The following is a 25,433-nucleotide window of genomic DNA, read 5'->3' as shown; positions in this document are numbered from 1 at the left end:
TGACCCACACAAGGGTCAGAAATGCATAATTTTTTGCAAAAAGCTCATTTATTTCTCTGAATACATGAGTTCAAATTCTGGGCACATCCAAGATCATTAGTGACGGCAGAAATGATGCGAGGTTACAAGCAATATTGGAAAATTTATGATAAGTGTTCCTATGTTAATTTTTTTATATAGAACTGAATTTTTATTTAGAACTGGCGTATAGGATGCCTATTAAGACTATTCCTTGTTACAATATCTTTTTATATTTGTTTCGTCGTTATTAGCGTGCCAAATTCCTTAAATTTCGGGGGGATTACATTTTTTCATTCCTAAATTACGCTAAATTTATTAAATCCCAAGCAATGCTCAGCTAATAACATTAGTGTCGTCGCAGAGCGGTCTTGAATTTTGATCGCATACTTAGGGGATGATTATATAATCCCATTATTATGCTGTTGAATAAGACAATGTGACCCATTCGTTCTTCTGTGTGTCCATTTAATCAAATTAATGGGATGATATCCAACAGTGGCCGTATGCTTTATTTTCTCGTGAATTTTCGATTTGAACAAATTTAGGGGAAAATAAGGGAACTAGATTCCAGTTATCTTTGCAGGAGATTATCTTTACTTGAACTATAAAATTCTGACATCACAGTGGGTTAGTTGATAGTAACTCTAGAATATTAACATTTCAAAATATTCTTTGATGGCCTGCGAGTCACCGTAAAGCTTGATTAGAGACGAAATTCATACGGTGAATGTTTTATAACGGTTCTGAATGGATCTGCATGCACGATTTTCTCTATCACGCCACCTAGAATTCAAATAGTAGAGCAATCATTTGAATCGCACGTCTAAAAACTAACCGTTTCGCGAGCGGCTATTTTATTTTTGTAAACAAAACTACTCAAAAAAATAGGAAAACCAACCGCCAAGCTCTACCTTAGAGACAATACAATTAGCTTGGGGCGAAAAAATAAAATTATAGCGACAACAGAAACTTCTTCGTACAAAGACTGAGAGTTCAGCTAGCAATGGTTAATGAAAAGTCGCGTAAAAACAAATTTACTCTCTTCATTACAAATAACAACAATAACAGAAGAACAATTTGTTAATATTGAGCACATATTCCAAGGTATTGTAACAGCTCGCTGGTGAAGCTTGTGCGCTTTTTTTGTGAGTCCGCAAATACGCATTTAAATGTCCTCGAATAGAATTGAAATTTCCAATCATTTTCAACTTTAACTTACGAATACTTTCAGTAACATCAGAATAACATTGCATCATTTTTCATAACATATTACGCAGAATATGCCGAGTGGTCTGATTTATTTTAAACTTATATTTTGAACACTAATTGGTCTGAAGTATATTTGAGGGGCTGATATAAATTCAGACACGAACATTTAAGTGAACCTTCTTTCCGTTTCTAACAGTTGCAAACTTTATTCAAAGCAATCATGCCTTAATACTCCATCTTCTTCAATTCCTTCTAACAAATAACTGAGTCTGAGTTTACAAGTGATGAGGTTATAGTCATGATGTAGAATTCACGACCTTATGTTTTCATTCCAGTCTATAGTTCTGCTGTAAAATTTTAAATTTGTATAATTTAAAAATTCCCTAAAACAAAGCACACGGAAGCTTGTTCCTAAGATGGGCCAGTAGGCATAGCCTATAACAATTCTGATATAAATAAGGACGTACTATCAGTTACCGTCAACCTGCAGTTTCTTAAAATTGCCTCATACTCGATCTAACGTAACATAGAAGCTCCATTAAAACTTGACATGCTCCGCCAGAATATCTAAACCGAAGCTTACATTTCCACCTGAACTGAATATCTCTGTGAAGCTAACCTGAAATATTACGGAACGGAATCCAAACCTTAAAAGGCATTGCATGATGACGTTAGGAACCGAAATGGCTAGCTCGAGAAGAACGTGCGGACTGAACGTTCTTGATCAATAACTTATTTGTGACAATTTACAACGCTGTTGCTCATCTTTTATTGTAACATGATTTTTTAACGTAAGTTGGATTTCAAATTCTACTAACGGCTTCAATTATTTAGACTCATCGTCGTTTAGAAATCCATATAATAGCAAATGTTGTTAAACTCTGAACCTAATCGTTACCAGAATCTAAGATCATATATACGAGCAAGAAAACTCACTCCTATACAGCGACATTATGAACAGCAAGCTTGCGTACGTAAATAGTAGCTAACCATTATTATCAGGCTAGTGTAAAAATGTCGGTTATGGCAAGCGACTGCTGTTCCCGATTATATTCGTGATTTATATTTTTCTAATATAAGCTGTGTTATAAAGCCGCAACATCGACTTCCATTATGAACTAATTTAGGCTCATAATAAACATACTTGCAAATAAAATATAACCACCTGGCTACTTATTCATTAACTATAAAAAAAATAAAGTCAAAATTCAAAAGCACATGTAAGGCAGTTTCTAAGTTTCTTGCAAGATTCGGAGTGTTGAAAAACTTGTAAATGAGCATTACAAACACAGCATTTCAACCTGTACGCCAGAAATTTGTTTTAAATTTTGTTAAGTAAATAAATATTCAAGCAACATGTCCATTTTCCTATCATTTAACACTCAGAAAATGAATGGGTCATATTTTCCAAAAAATGACACACTTTCTTACCCACAGCACGAGCAGAGAGATGGAAATGCCCTTAAGCCGTGCCAAACGATGTCAGGATGTCCCACACAATAGTAAAAGTGTATCTCTATTTGAACAAAGTCTCGACAATTTCTCTGAGTGTTACTCCTATGCAAGACATGTGACAAAATTAAAGCTGTTGCTGGTCCTAATCATGTCACCGGAATTTAATGTCGATTGTAAAAGTTCAAGCTAAAGACAAAGAGGCCAAGACAAAGCGGCCAAGTTTGAAGCAAATTAAACAGCAAAGTTCACAAGGCATTAACATGATAATTGCTCAGTGATATAATTTAAAATCATTTGTACCATTATTTTGTTTATAAGATATTTACATAACAGAATTGCAGTGATTTGAAAAAACGTCAGTCAACTGAGGACACGCCGAACAAAGATGAATATATATGAAGCAAAGTTTTGATTTGATGCATAAATATTCGTATGACATTTTCGTAACCTGAAGAATTATTATTTATTTCACATAAATCATGACTCAGGTATGAAAGCATAAAACATTCAAGGATTCGCACAGATTCCTTCAAAAAATATTTCATCAATCTGTTAACAAAAATATTTTTTAGATGCCAGTTTGATCGTTTTTTGCAATTCGCATTTTTGCTTGAAACAATACGCTACTGAAAGCAAAAATATGCTTTTTATATCACGACTAAAAGCTCCTTAATTCAGTATGAGAACATTATAATTATACAACCTACATTAGTTCCTGAGAACGAACCATGGCTCGAATAACTTCATCTATCAGTCAAACGTTGTCGCAAGTTAAGAGGCAACTGTGGAGCCAAACGGTCAGTGTAGGCATAATTTCTTATCACATGATCAGGAGATCTATGGTATGCCTCAAATCCTGAATAGTGTTCAGCTCGAGCAGAGTCTCGGTATTCGACCCTTCGTTCCGATTCGTTCGAGTGCGACATCGCGTCACCGTTTGTTGCGACATTGCCTATTGACTGCCTGTCAGGCCTCTCATCCACTGCCATACCGCCGTCACATCGAAGCAATTCATCGCTATGGACCCTGTTGGACAGAGCAACGAGATGCTCTGCTCTACCTGGCAGCACTGAGCGATGTTCACTGCCGTTATATGGCCCATGTATCCTGGCTGCAGTGCTGTGTTCCGAACAGTTGAGAGGAGCGGCGTCCATGCACTCGAGTGTTGAGTGTTCCATTGCTTCATAAGACTGCCGGCCGTCGTGAACATCAGCTATTCGATGCGTCATATTCCCGCTGGAAAGGTCAATGAGCGTCGAGGAAGGCTGAATCATTTGGCTTCGTTCGATATCATGTCTCGACATCTCGGCCCGAGTGTAATTGTTGGCAGTGAACTCCCCTGTTACTTGTATTTTCGGATTCGAAGTATGAAGAGAAGAACCCATCAGATGATATGTTCGTTCTTCAGACACAGCAACATCCGGGACCCCGTCATTTTCACGAAAATTCGAAGCCCGATCCAAGTCGTTTGCCAAGACGCATTGCTTAACCCGACGGTAGTAATCATGATTATCGAAGTGTTCATTGCCAGTCATCACACGCCGGTGGCGTTCATCCTCATGTTCGCCGTACGCGTTTTCTTGGCCACGATGCCCCCGACCAAAGTGTTCAAGATCCCGTTTGCCAGGATCACCGTACCCGTTGAACGTCTCGTGTTGGTCGTGGTGGTAGCTGAGGTCGCATGGTTCTGCTGACGACGGTGAACGTACTTGACGTCGATCATGGACGTCGGATGTCGGGGGACTTTCTTCATAAGCACGACACTCGGGACGAGACGTTGGATGGGGCACCATTGTGATGAGAGGCGAGGGCAGGGTGTCATGGCAATCATCCTTCTCATCTTCCTGGAAAGCTAAGAAAACGTAAAGACCGATTATAATCTCAGTACTACTACTAAAGTCTCAAGTGCAAAAGGTCTACGAGGATTACTTTATTTTGATTTTAAAATAAAAAAAAATTAAACTTAAGCGAAGTCTTACTAACTCGAAATTAAAAATTACATCAATTCAAAACTTACAAAAAAGAGCAAACATAAGTCACTCAAAAATAAAATTGCACGTTAATTTGTTTGAAATTAATTTCATTGTGTTTATGGGGTCGTAGCTATCATCACAATGCGTGCTTAACGCTAGATTTGCTGTGAAGCCAACATTACTCTCAAGTGTTAATTATGAAAAAGAAGATACATTTTTTGCACACCGTATCAGCTATATTCCCTAACGAAGAAGATAAAGAAGCGATCACTTTTTCTCGTTCACCCTGGCAGATAATGGCTCACGCTTTGCGGTAAGAAATCATTGAAGCCATGATGATATTATCAACGAGTTGAATAAATTATACATAAAAGTTTGGCGATACAAAAATGTCGTAAAATGTTTTTAATGTTGACTGATTTTCATTTAATTTAAGTTTCGTTTAGTTTTCTACTTGCTTCATATGGAAACCTAGTATTTCTTTACTTTCATTGCGTTGTATCATCCATAATGAAAGCTGATCAATAATAAGAGGTTTGCATTGTTAACACGAAGCCCCGGGATTCTATCGCACGTACGGTACCAATTTTCTATATATCGACCAGTTTCACGGCATCGTCGATAAGGAGTCGATAACAAAGCTTGGCTATTCACCACTAGAAACCAATGAACAATTGAACGAATTCAATTTCAATACTCGAACGCCCGTAGTGAGAAACGGGCGGATGCTCTAGACAATAGCGTTTGCAAGGGTTACTCGAAATAGCATATACAATATCTTCGTGCGCTCGTTACAAATTAACTATTTGATCACTAGGTGGCTTAAATGAAAATTTGGTCACTACGCTACCTTGTGATGAGATAAACTTAGGTATTGCTGGAGAGCTTAGCGAGATTTGAGTTTATGGATGTCAGTCGTCCGAGTCTTAGCCTCATTCATCAATTGGATGTAAAAATTGGAATTGAAGAAAAATGTAATACTATCAGAAGCATCGATTCGATTCCGCCTAAACGCCTTCACCTCGTAATGAATTTCCGCTTAATTTATTTTGAAAAACTCTACTTTTTTATCGGAAAGCAACTATCGATAAGAAAAATCTACGAAATCTTTTGAATCGTAAATATTTTAATTTCATTGAATATTCAAGCAAAAATGCACTTTTTATTAATTATTTAGTATTCCAGGAATCATCTGAACGTCTTTTGCCATAGAAGTAATTTTTCATGTTGGTCGCCAACTAAAAAATATTATTTCGAATGGAACGATCAAATTTATACGAAAAGATAGAAACAGAAATGGCCGCATACCGTGGCACGAGTACGTTGCACTGCTCGGCGTGAAGGCACGCTGCTGAATGAGGTGGATTGTTAAGCATAATTCCAGAACGATAACCGCTCTTTTCTTAGCGAATGTGGTTTTTCTATTATTTCTATACAAAAATAATGTCTATACCGTTCGACAATTCTCTACAAAACTGAAATCAACATAATATTCATTCTATACAAAAATAATGTCTATACCGTTCGACAATTCTCTACAAAACTGAAATCAACAGAATGGCTGGCAAATTTATAAAATTTATGACGATATTGCTCAAATGAAATGACCTTCATTTTAACCGTTATCCTTTCAATTGAAGGATCCTTAGCACGAAACAAATGCATCCAAGACGGACAACAGCGGAAATTGCACAGATGAAACTGTTAAGTTAGTAAGTGAGCCATTCCCACATTATTCAGCAAAGCAGAACAGATGGTAACATACATACCTTTGAGGGGAATTCAGGCATCAAAACAATAAAACCCGAAGTTGTTTAGCAACGAATGTTAGCAACAAGAAGGATTAGCGTCGTTGAACATGTAGAGAATTCTCTGGTGCATGCATGTTATATAGTACGTCGAAAAATGTTTTCAAAAAAGCAAAATATAATTTATTTCCAGAAATAATGTTTAGTTTGTTCAAATCGCGGATCAATTCGAATATTTTGCTTGTTTAATTATTATTAATCAGTGCTAAGGTTGCATCATTCAATTCATATAGAATTCATTTGGCTGCAAAATTGGAATTGAAGAAAAATGTTTCGTTTGAGTAACAAATATGAATTAAGCAGTGGTGGCGGACTTAGTAAGCAAGACCCTTTTGGAAGTATTTGCGCGAGGTGGGAGGCAGTAAGGATAGGAATACTTTGGAGAAATGTAAAAATAGTTTAATTAATTTAAAGGTCTATGTGCCACAATAAAAGAGTCTTGCATTACCAGTAGCTAAAAATAATAATGGCTATTAAACTAGGTAAAACAGAACCAGTGATCCAAGAATATTTCAACTCATTATTGACCAAAAATATTGTAACTGAATAAATAAATTTGATTTGATTAGGTTTAATAGTTTGTTGGATATTTGGCATTGGTAGTAAAGACCAGAAAATAAGAAGTTTACAAATATTGCATACCTAATGAACTTGAATTCATCAGTTGTGCTCCTTACATGTACATAAATCGATCCTTATCCTGATCCTAGTCTGTGCTTTGGTTTGATAACCATGACGGTATGTTGGAGTTTGAAGAGTAAAGGAATGTGCATTCGACACTGTGGGTCAATGGTCACAGTCAGAGTCAAGAATGTACTCTTGCATTAGGGAAGGAAAATGTTGGCCGATAGGTACATTCAGAGTCAAGAATGTACTCTTACATTAGGGAAGGAAAATGTTGGCCGATGGGTACAGTCAGAGTTAAGAATGTACTCTAGCATTACGGAAGGAAAATGTTGGCCGATGGGTACAGTCGTAGTCAAGAATGTACTCTTGCATTAGGGAAGGAAAATGTTGGCCGATGGGTACAGTCGTAGTCAAGAATGTACTCTTGCATTAGCGACACTGGGGGCCGGTTGGCACAGTCGTAGTCAAGACTCTAATCATAATGAGCCTTGATTACATTTAATATGCACTGAGTATTGGTTAATCAGCCCAAAGGATGGATGGCCCACCCCTTTATGCATGAGTGAAGATCAGATTTAAAATCTCAACTTCTAATTCGGAAAGTAACAAAAGTTCTCGCTATAATCTAAAAAACTTGTGGGATGCGGAAACATGTTGTTAAGAGCACGCTAAAGTTCAACTAAACATAACACGTTAGTACGAAATATGAGTCTGTGTTTCATGGTTGAGATTTACGGAAGAAACAGAAATCGTCACACAAGATTTGGCTCCACACTGACAGACATGCGGACTATAATTTAAACAAAGTTAATTATATTATATAATTCTACTAGCAATGAAACGAATTCTTTAAGAGCGAATACACAGCGGCCGAACTCTTAAAATAATCTAAAATAGGATATACCTAGCTTACGTGGACCATTCATGGGTATGTGTTTGATAAATCTAGAATTTAAATTATAGCATAGTTATACGAAAAATGAAGTAGTTACGTAGTTCACAGTATAATTAATTATCTTACTCAAAATATTTAGACTATCCCCTCACCATGGGAAAATATCCAGCAACAACTATCGAGAATGAAATGTTCACATGTCGCTTAAAGAAAATGACGAAGCATATTTCCCTCTCCAGACTAGGTAACGCGAGGCTATGCAAATAGCGAAGCTAATTTCCCTTTATAAGGCTAAGAAACACACGAGGCAGTGCAAATGATGAGGCTAATTTCCCTCCCCAGATAGACTAGAAAAAACGAGGCTGTGCAAATGACGAGGCTAATTTCCCTCCCAATACTAGGAAAAAAACGAACGCAAATGACAAAAATAATTTCCCTTTATAAGGCTAAGAAACACACGAGGCAGTGCAAATGATGAGGCTAATTTCCCTACCAAGGCTAGGAAATAGATGAGGCGATGCAAGGATTAACCCTCTACCGCCTGACAGGAGTAACCGGAGCAATATTGTCACGCGCCCACTTCCCAAAAAGGATACGTTCTAGTGAGCGCAAAATGACTTGCACTGATGGTTGCCGCCACGTACGACAACTTTAAAATGTTCTCTGTTGCGTACAAATGTCCTCAGGTTGCTACACTCAATAGTTTACGTATAATTTAAGTTGAAAGTTATGTTCACGGAGAGTGACATACGGCGGTAGAGGGTTGACAAAGACCTTCGCGAAAAACCCTTCGCGCAGCACCGCAGCTTGCCTTAATTGTATCTTCATATTTTAAAATATAATGCCTCAATATATTTGATCCAGAGATTACTTACGGAATATATAAGAAAAATTAATGAAAATTATTAGAAAAATAAGAATTATAAGTCAGAATAAAACTTTCTTAAAAACTACAGAACTTAATCCCTTATGGTAAAAGATGTTAAAAAAACGTTCATGGCGTATTTATTTCCATTAAACAATGTTTAATGAACGTTAATTCAACGTCAGATGCCTGATGGATAAAATTTCGAAATAAAAATCTATCTACAATGGATCAAATACGAAACATTTCCCTGAGTATTTCTATCTTGGAATTACAACTAACTGTGTCATCAAGAGTTACACGATCACAGATTTTCATTTCAAGCGTTCGAGCACTCGGCCCAGAGAGCAAATGTTAGGTCTTGTCATGGGTTACATTCCGCCTTCAGATTAAAAAGGTTTACAAAAGTAGGAGTATTGATGTCATGGAAAACTTAATTTACCTAAATTATATGCTGGATGTAGAGAAAAAATTGGAATTTCCTCCAATATGAAAATAGTAGATCACACATCATGAATTTCGAATTCCGAACTAGCGAATGTTAATTAAACGGTGCGAAAAGCGGAGCGACTTGTGAATGTCTATAATGCATCGCGCGTAACACGAGGGCAATAAGTGCATCTCTTTTCGGACAAATTCTCACACATTTCTCTAAACGTGCTTGCAACTGTCTAAAATTTTAATTTCTGGGTTTGGATCAGATAATGAGCTTCGAGTAGGTGGTAACCAAAGTCTCTTCCAAGTAAGAAGTGAAATTGCATTGATTTCATTAGGCGTGCGTTGAAAAAAAATTTAGACTAATAGCAAATAAACAGTCCTGGAAACGGTGAGTAGAGCTTCCCCCTCTCTCCCCCAAAAATAAAGAAGAAGTCAAGGGAATAATATCATTTGTTATAAATCATTCTCGCAAGAGGATTCCCACCCAGCTGTTAGGTATACCGGTAATTGATTTTATATTTTTTGAATCGTGTACCAAAATGTTTCAAAGCATTTCCTTATTGTTTGGAACATCAAAATCGTTCCAAAAATTCTCTTAACCCATAAAAAAGGGTTCGAAGTAGATTACTGGAATTTAGCTTCTATTTAGAAGTGATTCCCAGGAGTCCGATTACTTAAGACTTAATCTAAATTGCAGAATAACACATGCACACGAGAGACCACACTTAATCCTGCATGCTCCACCAAGAGAGAAAAAGAGAAATCATTTGAAGTTTCAAAGAAAATCACCAAGCCATGGGTTAGAACGAAAAGGAAAGACATCCCATCCTATGCCGCGTTACCAAAACCAGTCAAATGACAGCTTATGATTCAGTTTTATTTTCACTCGAGTCCTGTTGCTCTTGCTTACATCCAAGCAGCATTTCCGAGATGATCTTGTCGATGCTCTGGACGCCATCTTTCTTGACCATCTGGATCTGCTGAGTCATGGCCTGCGAGATGGTCTGTAGGTAAGGCAGCATGAACATGATCTGGCCGAGCCGACCTCGCGCAGGCACCTGAGACCTCTTAGCTATGAGGTCCTCCAGCAGCAACTGCACCTCCAGGCGACTCTGCTGGACCGACTCGCGGTCCTTCAGGTCGTGCAACACTGCGGGCAGGCGAATTTCTTTTACTTTTACAAACAAAAATGTGATAATCATGCATAAATGAACAGCACTACGGGCAGACGAACTCTTCATTCTTTTGCAAATAAAATTGTGATAATTATAGATAAATTGTCAGCACTGTGGGCAGGAATGGGGCACAGTTTAAACCAAAATCTGGCTATTTAAATAACTAATTTGTATTCCAAAATCATGAGGTCGTGCAGCACTGAGAGCAGGCGAAATCTTTCCAGTTTGACAAATAAAATTGTGACAATTGTACAGAAATCAACAGCACTGCGGCAGGCAATCTCTTTAAATGTCTACAATAAAAAATGTAATGATAAGACGGAAATTGAAAGCCCTGCTACAGTACTATACAGATTAATTAAGGACACATTTTTTACTGAACATTGAAGAGCGCAAACATTAAAATGAATGCTCGACACGACAAGCATGTTGCCTGTCACAGTAACATGTTTGAGCTCATCAAACAAAAATTCATAAAAGATGTTTCGAGACGACACACAAGCGTGAATATACATTAAATATACAATTTTCACGAAATTTTCTCGCATTATCAGATAAACTCGAATATATTCAAAGCTCACTTGGAATATACTCAAATTCGATATGAACTCGATAGACTCAAGCCCAAGAAATTCACTCTTACAGTTATTAGAAATCACTGAAAAATCCTGTTATATTTTGCTTGAAATAACTCATTCTGGTGAAATATCTCGCAGCCTCTAGCACATGGCGCGGTCAGATGCCCCGACTCAGTAACACCTCGCGGCAATTACTCACTTGGATCGAAAAAAATCATGGTCCTGAGGCAGAGAAATTCCTGGTCGTTAACTTGGTTTTGGCGCAGCGGCTTGGCAATGTCGTCCAACACCCTCGAGGCTATCCAGTTGATGTTGGCCGTCGAAACGTCCCACGCTGCCGACAATTGACAACATATATATTGGTTACAGCTATAGATATGTAATGGCAATTTCATGGAGATGCCTCTTTTAACTTTTTGTTCCAACTTTCAGTCGCCTTTTCCCTAGTACCGAAGTTTGCTGTCAGCCCATGTCTTGCAATCAATTCATATATACATTAGGAGGGAATTACTTCGGCGAGTTAGAATCGTGCTCCAACTGCTTCATAAATTATTGTCAGAATTAGTGATGCTAACTTTTTGTGCTGTAATGCTTGGATTGTTAATTTCTATACTTATATTTTTGCTTCGAAATATTTAAATTATTGGATTGTCAATATACTGCATTCATCTTGCAGAAAAGTACGTGTTGTCAGAAGATTATCAATAAAACCTTTTGCAAGACTTGTGTCGAAAATTAAGGTCTAGGGGATTACAAGATATATAACTATAACTATCGTTATCCGGTTATACACTATAACTATAACTATAGTTGTAGTTATAGATATATATCTATAACAGTTGTAGCTGCCGGCAAATTACAATATTTACAATTTACAGGTATATATCTATTACAGTTGTAGTTATATCGCACCTAAAAATTAACGCTGAAATAAAGTTGATAAAAACGCTGTTTCAACAATATTAGCTTGTTATTAACGTTGTTTTAGTGTCGTTGTCTAGAGGGGTAAAATTTCAACGATTTATTCCTTTTCTAATAACTTATTGGAACTTCGACGCCCTTTTCTCTTTTTGTTCGTTCAATGTCTTATTGTTAGTGATAAGATGCGGGATAAATTTCCTCCTGCAAAGTGAAGGCAATCAATAATCTCATTACACTTCCATCAATTACTCTATCGTTTAAAATTTTAAATCGAAGCTTTGTTTTAAATTGTCTTGCTACCCGTATTTTAAATGTTTTATTTTTATATTATGATGCCATAATTACCATGATCCACAGGCTTCACGTAAGTTCAACATTGTTATCAAATATGATCACTTGCCCGATGAATTATTCAAAGACCATAAAGTATTCGAAGACCAAAGATAAACAGAGACCAGCCTTTCTGGCTTGTCTCTGTTTAGAAATCATGTTGAAAGCGCTCTTGACACGCAAAGTTCATGTCAATTCAGGGCTGTTGGAATTTCTCAAATGCGAGGAAATATTTTGAGGCTGAGCGAGTTTATGGTCCATTAAATGCATTGTTAGCTGCTGAAATTTTGTCATCAGATATTTTCATTAATGAACATGTTCAGCAACATGACCTGAGAAAATATGCGTACGGATATAATTGACTTTTCGACATAAATGTCTGATCTTGCACAAAGTTTGTTATATGACCCGTAAAGCTAAGAAAACAAGCAGGATAGCTCATAAATCAAAGATATTATTTAAAACGTCAAACAAGGAGCTCTTGAGAGACTGAAAATTATGCTTCCTGTTCTTTCCTTTCACGTCTTTTCAAATAGTGTTCCAAACCTTCTTGCTTGATCTTGAATAATTTGCTTACTGTTGAATTTAACAAGTTTTACAGCTCTCCTCCACCTACGGGGCCATTTTGATTTGTCAATTTCCGATTTCTTACGCATATCGTTGTCAGTTCATTATTTCTCTGAACGTTCCAATTACTTAATTCATCGACAATTTATTAAATTATTTCTTCCATGTTATTGCTTTAAAATGTTATCCCTTTATCTATGATATTTGATATTAATAAATCCTCCACATTTTTCGACGCCAACTGCTGCCGCAATTCAATTAATAGCTAACCAGTTATTGATATTGTACAAATTGCTTACAATTAATTAAAGCTGTTATTTAATAACTAAATAAGTAATAATAAATAACGTACCTGCGTTATTTAGGCGCCCGTGTGGGACCGTGACTCCGTTCTCGAGGCGCGGTATGCGCTTATTGATACCCAGCAACAAGTACCTGCAATACATTCATTGTACCTTGAATACTTTAGTCAAATATTTACATGCACCGGATTCATTATATTTTTGAGCTGATTCGCATTTATTTCTCAGACAGATTTTGGCACTGAATTTGGCGATATTTTCGAATCACAATTGACCCGAGGTAATGCTCGTAAAAATATATGCGGCATGTTTTAAAATTGTGACCCACTATTTACCCACTTCTCTCTACGTCGACAGTGAGCAGACGAAGCACTAATATGCCTATATGTCGAACCCAACTGGGTCACGTTGATTTACATAAGAGAAAATAGTGCATTTGGTTAAAATTGAACTTATTTCTCCGAGTGAATGCAATGAAATTAGCTTTAGTTGAAAATTATCTTCGTACTCAAAAAAGCTTCATAGTTATTAAAAATTCTCACCCGTCTGTTGCGAGACTGCGCCAAGCTATTCCCAGCAAAAGATGTTCTCCAGAATGAGCCTTGAGCAGCTTTATCTGTCAAAACATTATGCATTAACAAAGATTTTTTCGATGAGGCAACCAATTTTCTAGAAAAATTGAACTATAATTATACTGTTTATTACTATCGTACTCGTCTTAACATATCTATATAATTTTTATTATTTTTTGTCACTAAACAGTCATGGAGATAAACTTGATTAAGTTATGGGCCTATAGCGCACGTGCGTTATTCTCCATCTAATCAATGATTGTAAGCATTGGGCGATAAAGGTCACTTTAAAACAATATATTTCTTATTTTCGTTTTAGACAGAAATTTATGCCAATTTATAAGGTGATTCTTCTATCGGAAAATATTCAATTTCCAGTTAACTTGATAATCTCGATTTTCAGTCCCATGGCTTTAATTATTGCTACTGCACATCACATTAGAATATAACATGTTACCCAATTCCCTGTCTTCCAAATGATGAGAATTTAACTGCGAATAGACTTTGGCGTTATTGAAGAAATTGTTTCACCTTGTAATGCATGATTAGTTCTTGCAATATAATACTCTGTCTTTCAAATACAGCGAATCGAACTGTCGAACGGGCTTAGGCATTATGAAATAAATTTTAATAAATAATATGATTTAATTGTTGCAATATAATAATCGACCGTCCAAAAAATATCTAGGGTATTTTTCTTCGAAAAAGTACCCTGTCCTCCAAGTGCAGCGAACTGAACTGCATAACGGCCTTAATCATTATGAAATAAATTTTTATTAATAATGTGATTTAATTGTTGCAATATAATACTCGACCGTCCGAAAAATATCTATGGTATTTTTCTTCGAAAAAGTACCCTGTCCTCCAAGTGCAGCGAGTTGAACTGCGGGAGCGACTTCGCGAAGTCTACGAGGCCGTAGAGCTGCTGCTTCACGCTCTCCGCCACGTCCTCCAGCGACGCGATGTCGCCCCCCACGGCCGAGATGTGGGGGCCCCGCCCCTCCGCCCGCATCTCCTCCAGCCGCCGCTCGCTGGTCTGTCGGGGCAGTGGGCTCTTACAATTATGTTATATTATGTTATGTTATATTATATTATATTATATTATATTATATTTATTATATTACTTTACATTATATTATAACATATTAACTCTGATAATGATCATTGTAGTAGTTTCGGCTTTTATTAGGCCGTGCAGGCCCAACATTATAGGCTAATTTTGACAAGAAATTTCATAATTTTTACTGATCACATGTTCCTATTCGCCTGGAGTTCAGGTGCCAGCTGTAATGACTTGTTTCGATTGGAATCGTCAAATCAATTATTAATAAAAACTCACTTAATACTAATATAAAATTCTCCAGTTGAATAGAGGTGTAAGTGCACACACGGGGCACGGGTTACAGTTTTTTGCCGAATTCAATTCAAATTAAGCCTGAGACAGTAAATTTCAACTCACTGTTGTCACATTGACGATGCAACTTAAAGTTTAAGTTTATAATTTATATTTACAATTAGATTAGAATCCTTGGATGTCTATGTATCCGTTATTATGTTATGATATTGGATTACATTTTAAACTGAAACTACACATTTTTGTTTGTAAAGGTTCAAAAATTGCGAATTATGAAACAATTCACTCAAATTTAAATTATGTACTTGTATGTATGTTTATTTAATTTTCCGTAATCAGTTAAACAGCTCCAGTTCCTTGTCTATACTAATTAAGTAATGTCATCATGACTTTCTCACGAAATTTTTAAACCAAATTTTACTTCTACTCATGATTTACAGTTCTCCACGGGAACTAAAAATTTCATCCTAATTTATTATTAGCATAACTCTTAGTAAGTGAGATGGAAGACATAAATGTAAAGTATCATCATCACTGACCGACAGGAAGAAATGTTCTAAGCTTCGTTTGCCACAACTTTCAAGATTTTGCACTGCCTAAATAAAATGCGTTGCACGAGCCAGCTCATGAATTTATAAAAAGGTTTTAAAAGTTTTAGACGGACTTCGCTTAAAACTCGAACAGCTTACGGACTTGTGCGTAAGTGAGACTTAACGAAAATGTCAGAATAAATCACGGTTTATAACATGAGAGCATGAAAACAGTGCGGGTGAAAAGCATACTTTCAGTGTGGGAGAGAACTATGCGTATGTACTAAATTTAATACGCATTAAAAATTCCTTTCTTCACAAATTGCTGCTCACCACCCTGAAGTTTACACTGCTGCTCACCACCCTGACGTCTACACTGCTGCTCACCACCCTGAAGTCTACATTGCTACTCACCACCCTGAAGTCTACATTGCTGCTCACCACCCTGAAGTCTACATTGCTGCTCACCACCCTGAAGTGAGCCTCGGCGGCGAGCAGGACTTCGAGCGAGATGCTACTCTTGGCGAGCGGCGGCAGCGGCGGCGGTAGCGGCGGGGGCTGCGGGGGCGGGGACCCCGGCTGGTGTTTCGGGGTAGACGTGGCGGCGGGGCCTGCACGGCGGTGGCTGATGCGGTCACGCTCGTTCTGCACCGCTGCACAAACAAATCAAAATTAAAAACTTAATAAAATGAGATACTACATTTAAATCTTGATTACATCTTTCTGAAAAAAATTATATCGTCAGTCTGAATTATATATTTAGAGAAAAAAATAGGCGCAATTCTTGATTATTAAAAAAATTAGGAGCCCAATGAAAATATTTACACCCAGTTTAAGCGTTCGCTTGTATTTGAGCATTTAGAGAGTCAAGTGATTGAATGTTAATGAAGAAGGTGAATGAGGTAATTTTTATGATTTTTCAGGGACAGGATTTATCTACGTATGTTTTTTCGATCTGTCTAGGTTTTCAGTGTACGTAGTTGCTTTCATTTCCCTATTCTAAGCGAAGCCTAATTTTAGTTCAACTCCAATTTTTCCTTTATTAATTGAGTGTGAGAAAATTTGACAAGCTTCATCGAATCATATTTTTCAGCAGAGTTTTCTCATGCTGTTGATATCTTCGTCGTGATAAAAAATCTATAATTTATAGTTAATTCCTAACCCCAAAAAAACAGGTCGCAGGAAATTATGAAGAGCAACGCTTATTAGCGAGTTTGGCAGAAGTTTTTCCTTTGTGCAAGTTGATTGAAGACCAGAGAAACAAGCAAGAAAACAATCAAAAGAATTCTCTGATCTTCAATCAAATTTGCAGAAATTTATTGTTAATGCAAATATATATAATTAAAGACTCTATATAGTGGCATATTTATTTTATTGTCGCACCTTCTTTCTTCATGCCAACCTCAAGGCATTTGTTGAGTCTGCAGTGACGGCATTGATTGCGACGATCCTTGGTCATGTTGCAGCGTCTATCGAACCTAAAATAAAGTAAGAAATAAATTCCAGGTATCCTGCTATATAAACAAAATTGGTTATTATATTTGAGAAAAATAACCTCGCTTGGATTGAACAAGGAATCATGTAAGAAAGCTCTCTAACAATATATTTTAAATCGACGACACAAAATAAACCGTAAGAATCGTAAAATATTTGTAGTCAACGACTCATGCTATTAAATCTTTTTATATAGTATTCCACGATTTTACTTCTTACTCTAAAACCAAAGAATTTTTCCAAATGTACATTTTTGTAAAATACTTTAGAGGTAAGTAATGGTTCCAATGCATCTTTTTCGTGGTTCCTTACCTGCACAAGTAAGTGTTATCCTTCCTTATTGACCTCCTGAAGAAGCCTTTACATCCGTCGCAGCTCAGAGCCCCGTAGTGTTTTCCCGTCGACTTGTCGCTGCAAATCATGCACGGCGCCCCTGGGGCCGCAGGGGGCGACGCCAAGTGTGGCCTAACGCGGATGAAATGCTCATCCTCGCCCCCGGGGCGTGCAGATCCTTCCGGACTCCTAGGATGAAACGGCATCGGAGACGAGATTGGCGTACCCATTTGTGACAGAGGCGAGTCGTTGGACTGCAGAGAGCGCACGCTGTCCGGCGGCGACATCGTTACTGTAGAGTCCGGCGTTTGGGGAACACTTAATTTAAATTCATCTTCTTGAAATGAGTTTGCCGCTCCACTGTTCGGCATCCCGGGTGAATTTGGGCTGACAGGCGTGGACGATGGCGACATGAAGGAATCGGGTGAACTCCTCATAAAAGCGTCTGAGTCCGACTTCCTTCGCAAAGGTATGGGCATCGGAGGGAACATGTTCATGGGAGAATTGACCATCCTTTCAAAACTCATACACTCTCCCCCAAGTAAGTAACTGTCGTTACCGTGAGCTGGTCTCTTACTTGGGCTCCCCGCAGTCTCAATCGATGGAGAACGCGAATTTGGTGAACGAATTTCTTGTTTGCAGCGAATTTGTGCGTTTGTTTTCCCAGGGTGACTGCAGTGGGGCTCAGGCGATCTTGGATACGACCGTTTAGGATGAATGCCTGCAAGTAACAACGCAGTTTAATAACCAAAAATTCCAGGGTTTTAATGCTAGTTCCTGATTTCATTCGAAATTATAAAACAGTACAATACCTTTTACTGTTTACTCAAAATAAGTAACAAAATTGGATTAATTTTCGGGACTTTTGTTTTAACAGCTCGCCTAGAGAGCATTTTAATTGAAACATTTAATTAACATTAACATTAGTCATTGTTATTACTATATAAAGACATGGTAGCTAGAATTACCATAAGTATACAAATAAGTAAAGATGAGTGGACTTCATGCAGGAGCTCTAATGTCACACCATTACTAGAGTCTATTGGAACGAGGAATTAAGTAAAACTTCATTAGGACGGCAAGTGCTTGATTCTAGAAAAAAATTTGCTCTTCGTATCATTATTAATAACCGTTGTTTTAAATTTCTCATGGAATTATGTATAAACAAATTCTGGAATAGAGTCTTCCCCCTATCTCAATAGCAAATTTTGGCATTTCATTTAGTTAGGCCATAATAGCTTACCCAGATATACCACTGCTGTAAGATCATATATACACTTCGGTAAGATCGCTCTCTCAACTACATGCAATTGGCCGCGAGATATCAAAATAAGGAACACTCAAAGTCAACATGTATTATGCAGAGTACAAGATGTACATCGACGAACCTAGCTTAACCATGCAACACTATGACTCGTTTCCATTCAGAGAAACACTTCTCATATCATCATCTCCAAGTAACTCATTATACTTGCTCCATACTTTACCGATCCTTTTCGAAAGAGAACACAGAGATGACTGTAAAGTTCCTCAGGAAATCTCTTCATGCTAGGCGTAAGGACAACAATAGCTTAGCGTATGGTCATCTGAAAGTCGCTCTGCATAAGTTACGTAAACCAGTCACTCTGCCTCCACTGGGTTAGGGTTTTTATCACATCTTCTCTATAGGGACATTCAAATGAGTGCATCCAGTCTGCCTTGGCTAAAGCATACTTTAAAAGTTTCGACGCAATTGATGAAAGAGTGTAAGGCTGTAGCTTTTCCAACTTTCAAGTGAGAAATTTAACAAGTTGGTTGTGTATAGGTACATAGTAATAGTGTTCCATTAGGTACATTGTTCATGGGGGTGTTTGTACACAAATACGTATACGTATGACCATTTATTTTCCTCCTGGTCTAAATAGATTTTTGGCTATTGACGGTTATTTGACTAAACTTTTAATTCTAGTACGATATCAAAATGGTGTGCATCTTCAAACAATGCAAATAATTGGTAGTTGTGTTTAATAATCCACTGACGCTGCAATTGCCAGTACCAAAATAATTCCGCAAACAAAAAATGAAACCGTCAACGAACAATTACACGCAGACGACGTGTAAACGCTCATCCTTTGCTTCAAGATAGACACGAATGTATTTTTTAAACATTCCGAATGACTGCAAGTTTGGTTTACACGGTTTCAAATTCTCATTATTAGCTTGGACAAGAATTTACCTTTCTATAGCTAATTACTAGTTTGGATAAGAGTTTATCTTTTTAAAGAGGAAAGGCTAATTATTAGTTTGGATAAAAAATTACCTGTTAAACAAGGCAAAGTTAATTATTTGTTAGGACGTTACCTGTGTCATTAACTGACCGTGAGCACAGCGTAGGGATGAATTTGGTACAATAACAGAATGTGGTCCTGACTCGGAGAAATTGTGGAGACTGAAGTTATCCATTGTGATGGCCAGCCGAGTTGTAGCTTATGCAAATCAATGGGATTTATCTATTTTTAATGTATTCTAAGCTGGGATTTTGATGAGGCAATGGCCAATTATCATCGGATGGAAATATTGTTAGATGAGAAACATTGCCAAGAACTGATTATATCACGTTTATAATATAGTGAAAGATGCCTGTGAAAAAAAGGAAATTATCAGTGGAACATGGACGGTACGATACAACAGAAACGTTTGATGTTCATTTAGGCGACTTGAGTAAAACTTAAATTGTAGAAAATTACATCATCGGATAGAATCTAAACTTTCCTAAACCACGATGAGAATAAACTTCTCAATGATTTGCAACTATGTACAACAAGTTTTCGCAAAATCTGACATGCATTTTATTATTTTACTTTTTTAGGGGGAAACACAAAAGTAGCATATAATATATTAATTTTAAACATATCTCATATGAATTCACAAACTGCAGCGCTTATGTTAACGTCCTTAAAACATCTTTCATCACTCGAATTAGGTTCTAATGAGGCGGCCAAAGAGCGACTCAGTATCCGAGTCAGAGAGACATCTGCAGCAGTGTAGTGAAGTGTAGCAGGGAGTAGTAGATCAAAGGGCCTCTTCATACTGAGCATCAATGACCTCGCAGAGTCGGACTCATCTGATCCCTTGCGGTTTTTCATGTTATTCAACAGCCGCTGTAACAATGCATGACGCAACTCTGCCAGACACACGTCATCAAAGCAGACAGTTGAATATCACAGTTGTCGTTACCCTTAACGCCTACGTGTCTAGTAGCAGGACAAGAATGGTTGTCTTAAAACCAATCAATGGTTGTCTTAACAACGCCGATGAATATAGATTTAATGCCGCGATTTAATATCATTTACAGTTTACTTGAAGTTTGAAATGCAGAGCATTGACGCTTCCCTCACTTGAATTGGAGATCGAACGTATATGACGTTTACAGTTGTTAATCGTTTTCAATCTACAACCAACTTTTTCGATAAATTATAATATAAATTGCATACCAAACATTTTGAGTTTTCAAACAAATTGCTACTAACGTTTAATTAAGAATTTATTGGCAGTAATTATTCTTTATTAATTACAGCAAGATTTTTTCCATAATGGCATGTATGAGTTTCGAACACCTAATATCGTCAAAAGCTTAATTATTGGCTACAATACTTCATGCTCTTGTAGCCAATAAAATTAGCATTTTATTTCAGTTGGATCTACCGGTAAATTAAGACGTCAGAAACTGCTTGGGCTTGAGAATGAATTCCGTAAAAACGTGTATAATTTATAATTTCCACAGAATTTCAATGCATTGAGAACTAAAGTGTTAGCAACTTTAAATGCTGTTCGCATGTAAAGCAACGTCAGGTCTTTGTTAACAAGCCACATAAACTGTCGAGAAATGATGATTAATAAATACATATAAACACCTCAAGTCGTGCCATTGTGAGGAATTTAGAAGACATAAGCATTTTCCAAGAATCACGCCTGTTTAGTTTCTTTAGAAATTGCATCTGTCGGCTTAAGCTGACGCAGTGATTTGCATGAAAAATATTCCGATAAAAGCTCGAAAAAAACGAAGCGCAGCGGAAAAACTGAAAACATTCCTTTTGGTAAGGAATACTAAAAAAATTTGTTTCTTGTCGGAGAATCTGAATAAATGGGAAAATTATCATTTTATGGCTCATCTTTAATATCATTTATTCTTGTTGTTATTATTTATGGAGAAGTAGTTGGGCCTAAGTTATCTTACGTAGGAAACTTATTGGTCAAATTACGGTAAGTTGACAGAAAGATAATGGCTTTATTTGGCATTTCAATAAACTTCAGCGGGACTTCAGTCAAAATATATCGTCTCTTCTAGTTTGCACATTCCACAGAAATAATGATTATTAGGAATTAGCCTAAGCCATATTTAGTAACTTTGTTAACATATTTAATTTTATCGAGGCACTCCTGCAGTAAACACAGGACGCTGACTTAGTGACTCTTGAAGACGGAAAAGTTCCGAAAGGTTTTCACCGCGCGGACACTGTGAACTTGAAGTAAAAGTTGTATATTACTCGAATTTATGACGTAAAATAACTTTCATTTTGTAAGTCCAAATTTTTAAAAACTTTCTTTGACTCTTCTTGTAATCATTCACCTTAACAGCGGAAGATTCCGTCATTACGCCTTAAATAAATGAAGAAACAATGCAATTCCCAAGTTTCTAAGAATATTATTAACCAACTTTTTACATTTAGCCTAAATGTTCCGCAATGCACAAAAGTATCCTTTAGTTTAAACAAATCAATGAATTATCATTGGCACTACCAACAAGTTAAACTTCATCTACACGAGCACATTCACGTCGGGTAAAATGACGAATATCAGGAAAAAAATTACTCGAAATGTGCACTTCCAAGGAAAACAGCACGGGCTCAACATAATTCGAAAAATGTAACAGTTTTTTGCACAAAAACACATTGAAAATCCATATTTAAAATTTGACTTTACACGTGTAACCGCAAACCCTTCCCTCTAAACTCCGAAGAAAGACACGTTTCCAAAAGACTGGTATATACTGGGAACAGCAAACGCACACTTCATCGATTCGGTAAGCGTCTCGACGCATTACTGGTCCGATAACAATGCTGTTATCGCATCTCTATTGCCTCTAGTGATATCAGCCAGTCTACACAAGATACGGAAACCTTAATTTCGACAGTACGAGCAATCATCTCGTTGAAATTAAGCACAGGAAACCGGTCAATTCCATAACCATCTTGCAATAATCAAGACACTATATTTTTCATGCGTAATTATCTGTAAATCTCTCCGAAAATATCTATTGATAACCAAATTAAGTTTTCTCTACAAATGACGAACGCTCGATCGTGAACTAATTTGTACCGTAGCAGTGCGATAACAACATTCAAAGATGATTTAAAATATGATCAAAAATAAATCATCCAGATCCGCCGCGCAATTTCTTCCAGTGCCACAGAATATTTGGATAAATTATTGTACGGATGGAGTCTTCAATAATTAAATTTTCATTGATTCTCCCGTGCATTTGATATTGCTAAAAAACTATTTTAGCATGACGTCATGGAGTTCGCAGTTGTAATTGGTAACAAAAAAAGTGTTAATTATAACATGGTAATTACACTTGATGCGTAATTTTAATACGGCAATTACACCGCGTCAATTATAATGTGGCAATCCATTGAGTATAGAGATTTTATCCAGGGCCTTGAAGAGTTGCAAAAATGATCAGTAAATCCTTGGCAGTCCCAATTGACGGCTGGGCTAAATACACAATCTCGATTCTGTAGCGAAAATCATATCGCGATGATATGGGGAGATATGCAGCGAACGCAGGTGGTCCAGCTGCCAAAAAACCCAACACTTCGTTAACAATGCACGAAACATTTACACAAAAAGTAGTCAGTGTTTTTATTCTTGTATAAATACAATTCTCATAATTGCCCTGAATTCTGCGTGTATTGAATCATTTCTCCTGAATATCAAATTCAAGGTCTAAGCACTGAAAATGTTCCCGGAAGAATAATGCAGCAAGTCTTAAACCGATTAATCTCAATTTATTTTGTTTCATATTGTACCCGATAATTTCAGGAAATTTGCATCATTAATACAGCATCACCAAAAAAAATTTGCATCATCACCAAACTAATAATTCGTTATTTGTTGTCTCGTCGAACTAAACTCGTAACACTCGTAAAACTGAGCGAAGATACAGCGTTTCCTATTACAGTTAAATATATACTGCCATAAGCGTATGCTTAGCTTCACTGTACCACTCGTATTAATAGTAGTTACTGCGGCAACTAGTAGTTTTAATACTAGTTTTTTAATACTAGTTTTTAATGCTAGTAGACCACTCGTATTAAGCCTGAACAAAAACTGCGACTCGCAAAGGTGATGGAAAATAACCGAGCGCCTGCGGCAACTTGTAGGCATCCAATCTGTGCCTCTCCCCGGGAGGTGAAATGAGCTCAGCGCCTGCGCAGGCTGGTCTCGATCATGCCTAAATATTCAGACCCTGCCATTGTTTTAGCCATGCGCGCATTTTGCATGAAGAAATTATTCAGTCCGTGTCTCTTGAGCGATGGAAATAAGGCTAGCGTTTATTAGCGCTGATTTGCTCATTTTGAGAAACTTTTCTCAGCAATCATGCCTTTCGATCATGAGCATTATCTATGTATTCACGCTCTATCATTGTTTTCGCCATGCGCGCTTTTATTGTGAAGAAATTATTCAGTCAATGCCACTAGAATGATAGAATTATGTGATAAAATACTAGTGTTTATATACGATAATTTTTCTTATCTTAAGCAACATTCATTAATTTTCATACTTGAACGACATGCTTACTATTCCGGTACTTCCCTCGTTACCTTTGTACGACGATCTTTAAACAAATTATTCAGTTTTATTTTCTCTTGAATACTAAAAAAAGTATTTACATCTTTTGTTAACTTCAATTTTTTCAACACTTTCGGCAACCGGTTTCTCCGACTCTGTGAGCACATGGCGTAACACAGCTTTACAACTTATAGCCACACATAATTTTTTTAAATATTTACTTCTTGAGCTTCCATCCTTCTGTGATTTAGTATACATTTGATGAGCAATCTATTACGAAGCCTCGAAGTATTTCCTAGCATGAAAGTTAGTCATCGGTCTCAAGTTTCCTGAGCTACTTTTATCGCATCATTTCCGAACGCTTCCTAATTAAGTTTTATCACATCATTTCCGAACGCTCTTCAACACATTAACTTGCACCGAGTGAATGAACATTAGAAGATCAGCCAGAAACTGTCGGTGCCAGACGACCAGTTGCTGCTCAACGACGTCACAGAGCGAGAGTTCACTGGAGCCGTGGCTCATCTGCATACGGCCGCTACTTCATACGGGGAGCCGTGGCACATCTCCATACGGCCACTACTTCATACGGGGAGCCGTGGCACATCTCCATACGGCCACTACTTCATACGGGGCGCCGTGGCACATCTCCATACGGCCGCTACTTCATACGGGGAGCCGTGGCACATCTCCATACGGCTGCTACTTCATACGGGGAGCCGTGGCACATCTCCATACGGCAGCTACTTCATACGGGGAGCCGTGGCGTACATCTCCATGCCGACACTACTTCATACGGGGCGCCGTGGCACATATCTCCATTGCGCCACTACTTCATACGGGGAGCCGTGGCACATCTCCATGCCGACACTACTTCATACGGGGAGCCCCGACACATCTCCATACGGCCGCTACTTCATACGGGGCGCCATGAGACATCTCCATACGGTCATTACTTCATACGGGACGCCGTGGCACATCTACATGCCGACATTACTTCATACGGGGAGCCGTGACACCTCTTCATACGGCCGCTACTTCATACGGGGAGCCGTGACACATCTCCAGACGGCCATTACTTCATACGGGGAGCCATGGCACATCTTCATACGGTCATTACTTCATACGGAGAGCCGTGGCACATCTCCATAC

General features: G+C 37.6%; 1 protein-coding gene across 2 annotated transcripts; it reads right to left on the bottom strand.

Annotated features, from left to right (window-relative positions):
* Window positions 1-232: 232 nt before the first annotated feature.
* LOC108673406 (hepatocyte nuclear factor 4-gamma) lies at window positions 233-20,069 on the bottom strand. 2 transcript variants are annotated; one of them, XM_047881415.1, is made up of 10 exons: window positions 19,805-20,069; window positions 17,427-18,168; window positions 17,004-17,098; window positions 16,089-16,273; window positions 14,593-14,772; window positions 13,707-13,780; window positions 13,215-13,297; window positions 11,244-11,378; window positions 10,202-10,441; window positions 233-4,537 (listed from the first exon to the last, which is right to left on the bottom strand). In XM_047881415.1, exons 1-10 carry the CDS (start codon window positions 19,887-19,889, stop codon window positions 3,429-3,431), a joined length of 2,928 nt encoding a protein of 975 aa, XP_047737371.1. In that variant the 5' UTR covers window positions 19,890-20,069; the 3' UTR covers window positions 233-3,428. The 2 variants fall into 2 exon arrangements, with proteins under 2 accessions (XP_047737371.1, XP_047737372.1); XM_047881416.1 differs by having other exon boundaries at window positions 4,472-4,529.
* Window positions 20,070-25,433: the final 5,364 nt, after the last annotated feature.

The sequence above is a fragment of the Hyalella azteca genome, unplaced genomic scaffold, assembly GCF_000764305.2.
Source record: "Hyalella azteca isolate HAZT.00-mixed unplaced genomic scaffold, Hazt_2.0.2 contig7904, whole genome shotgun sequence".
Lineage (NCBI taxonomy): Eukaryota > Metazoa > Arthropoda > Malacostraca > Amphipoda > Hyalellidae > Hyalella > Hyalella azteca.
Note: the sequence above shows the minus strand (reverse complement) of the source record. Positions and strands in the feature narration are given on the sequence as shown.

What these genes read in the sequence shown, in the direction of transcription:
- LOC108673406 (XM_047881415.1), bottom strand. Translation starts at nt 19,889, where the DNA reads ATGGATAACTTCAGTCTCCACAATTTCTCCGAGTCAGGACCACATTCT. An exon ending in GATAACACTTACTTGTGCAG is followed by an intron (nt 17,099 to 17,426) that starts GTAAGGAACCAC and finishes ACTTTATTTTAG; the next exon opens with GTTCGATAGACGCTGCAACA. An exon ending in CGCTGCACTTGGAGGACAGG is followed by an intron (nt 13,781 to 14,592) that starts GTACTTTTTCGA and finishes ATGTTTTGACAG; the next exon opens with ATAAAGCTGCTCAAGGCTCA.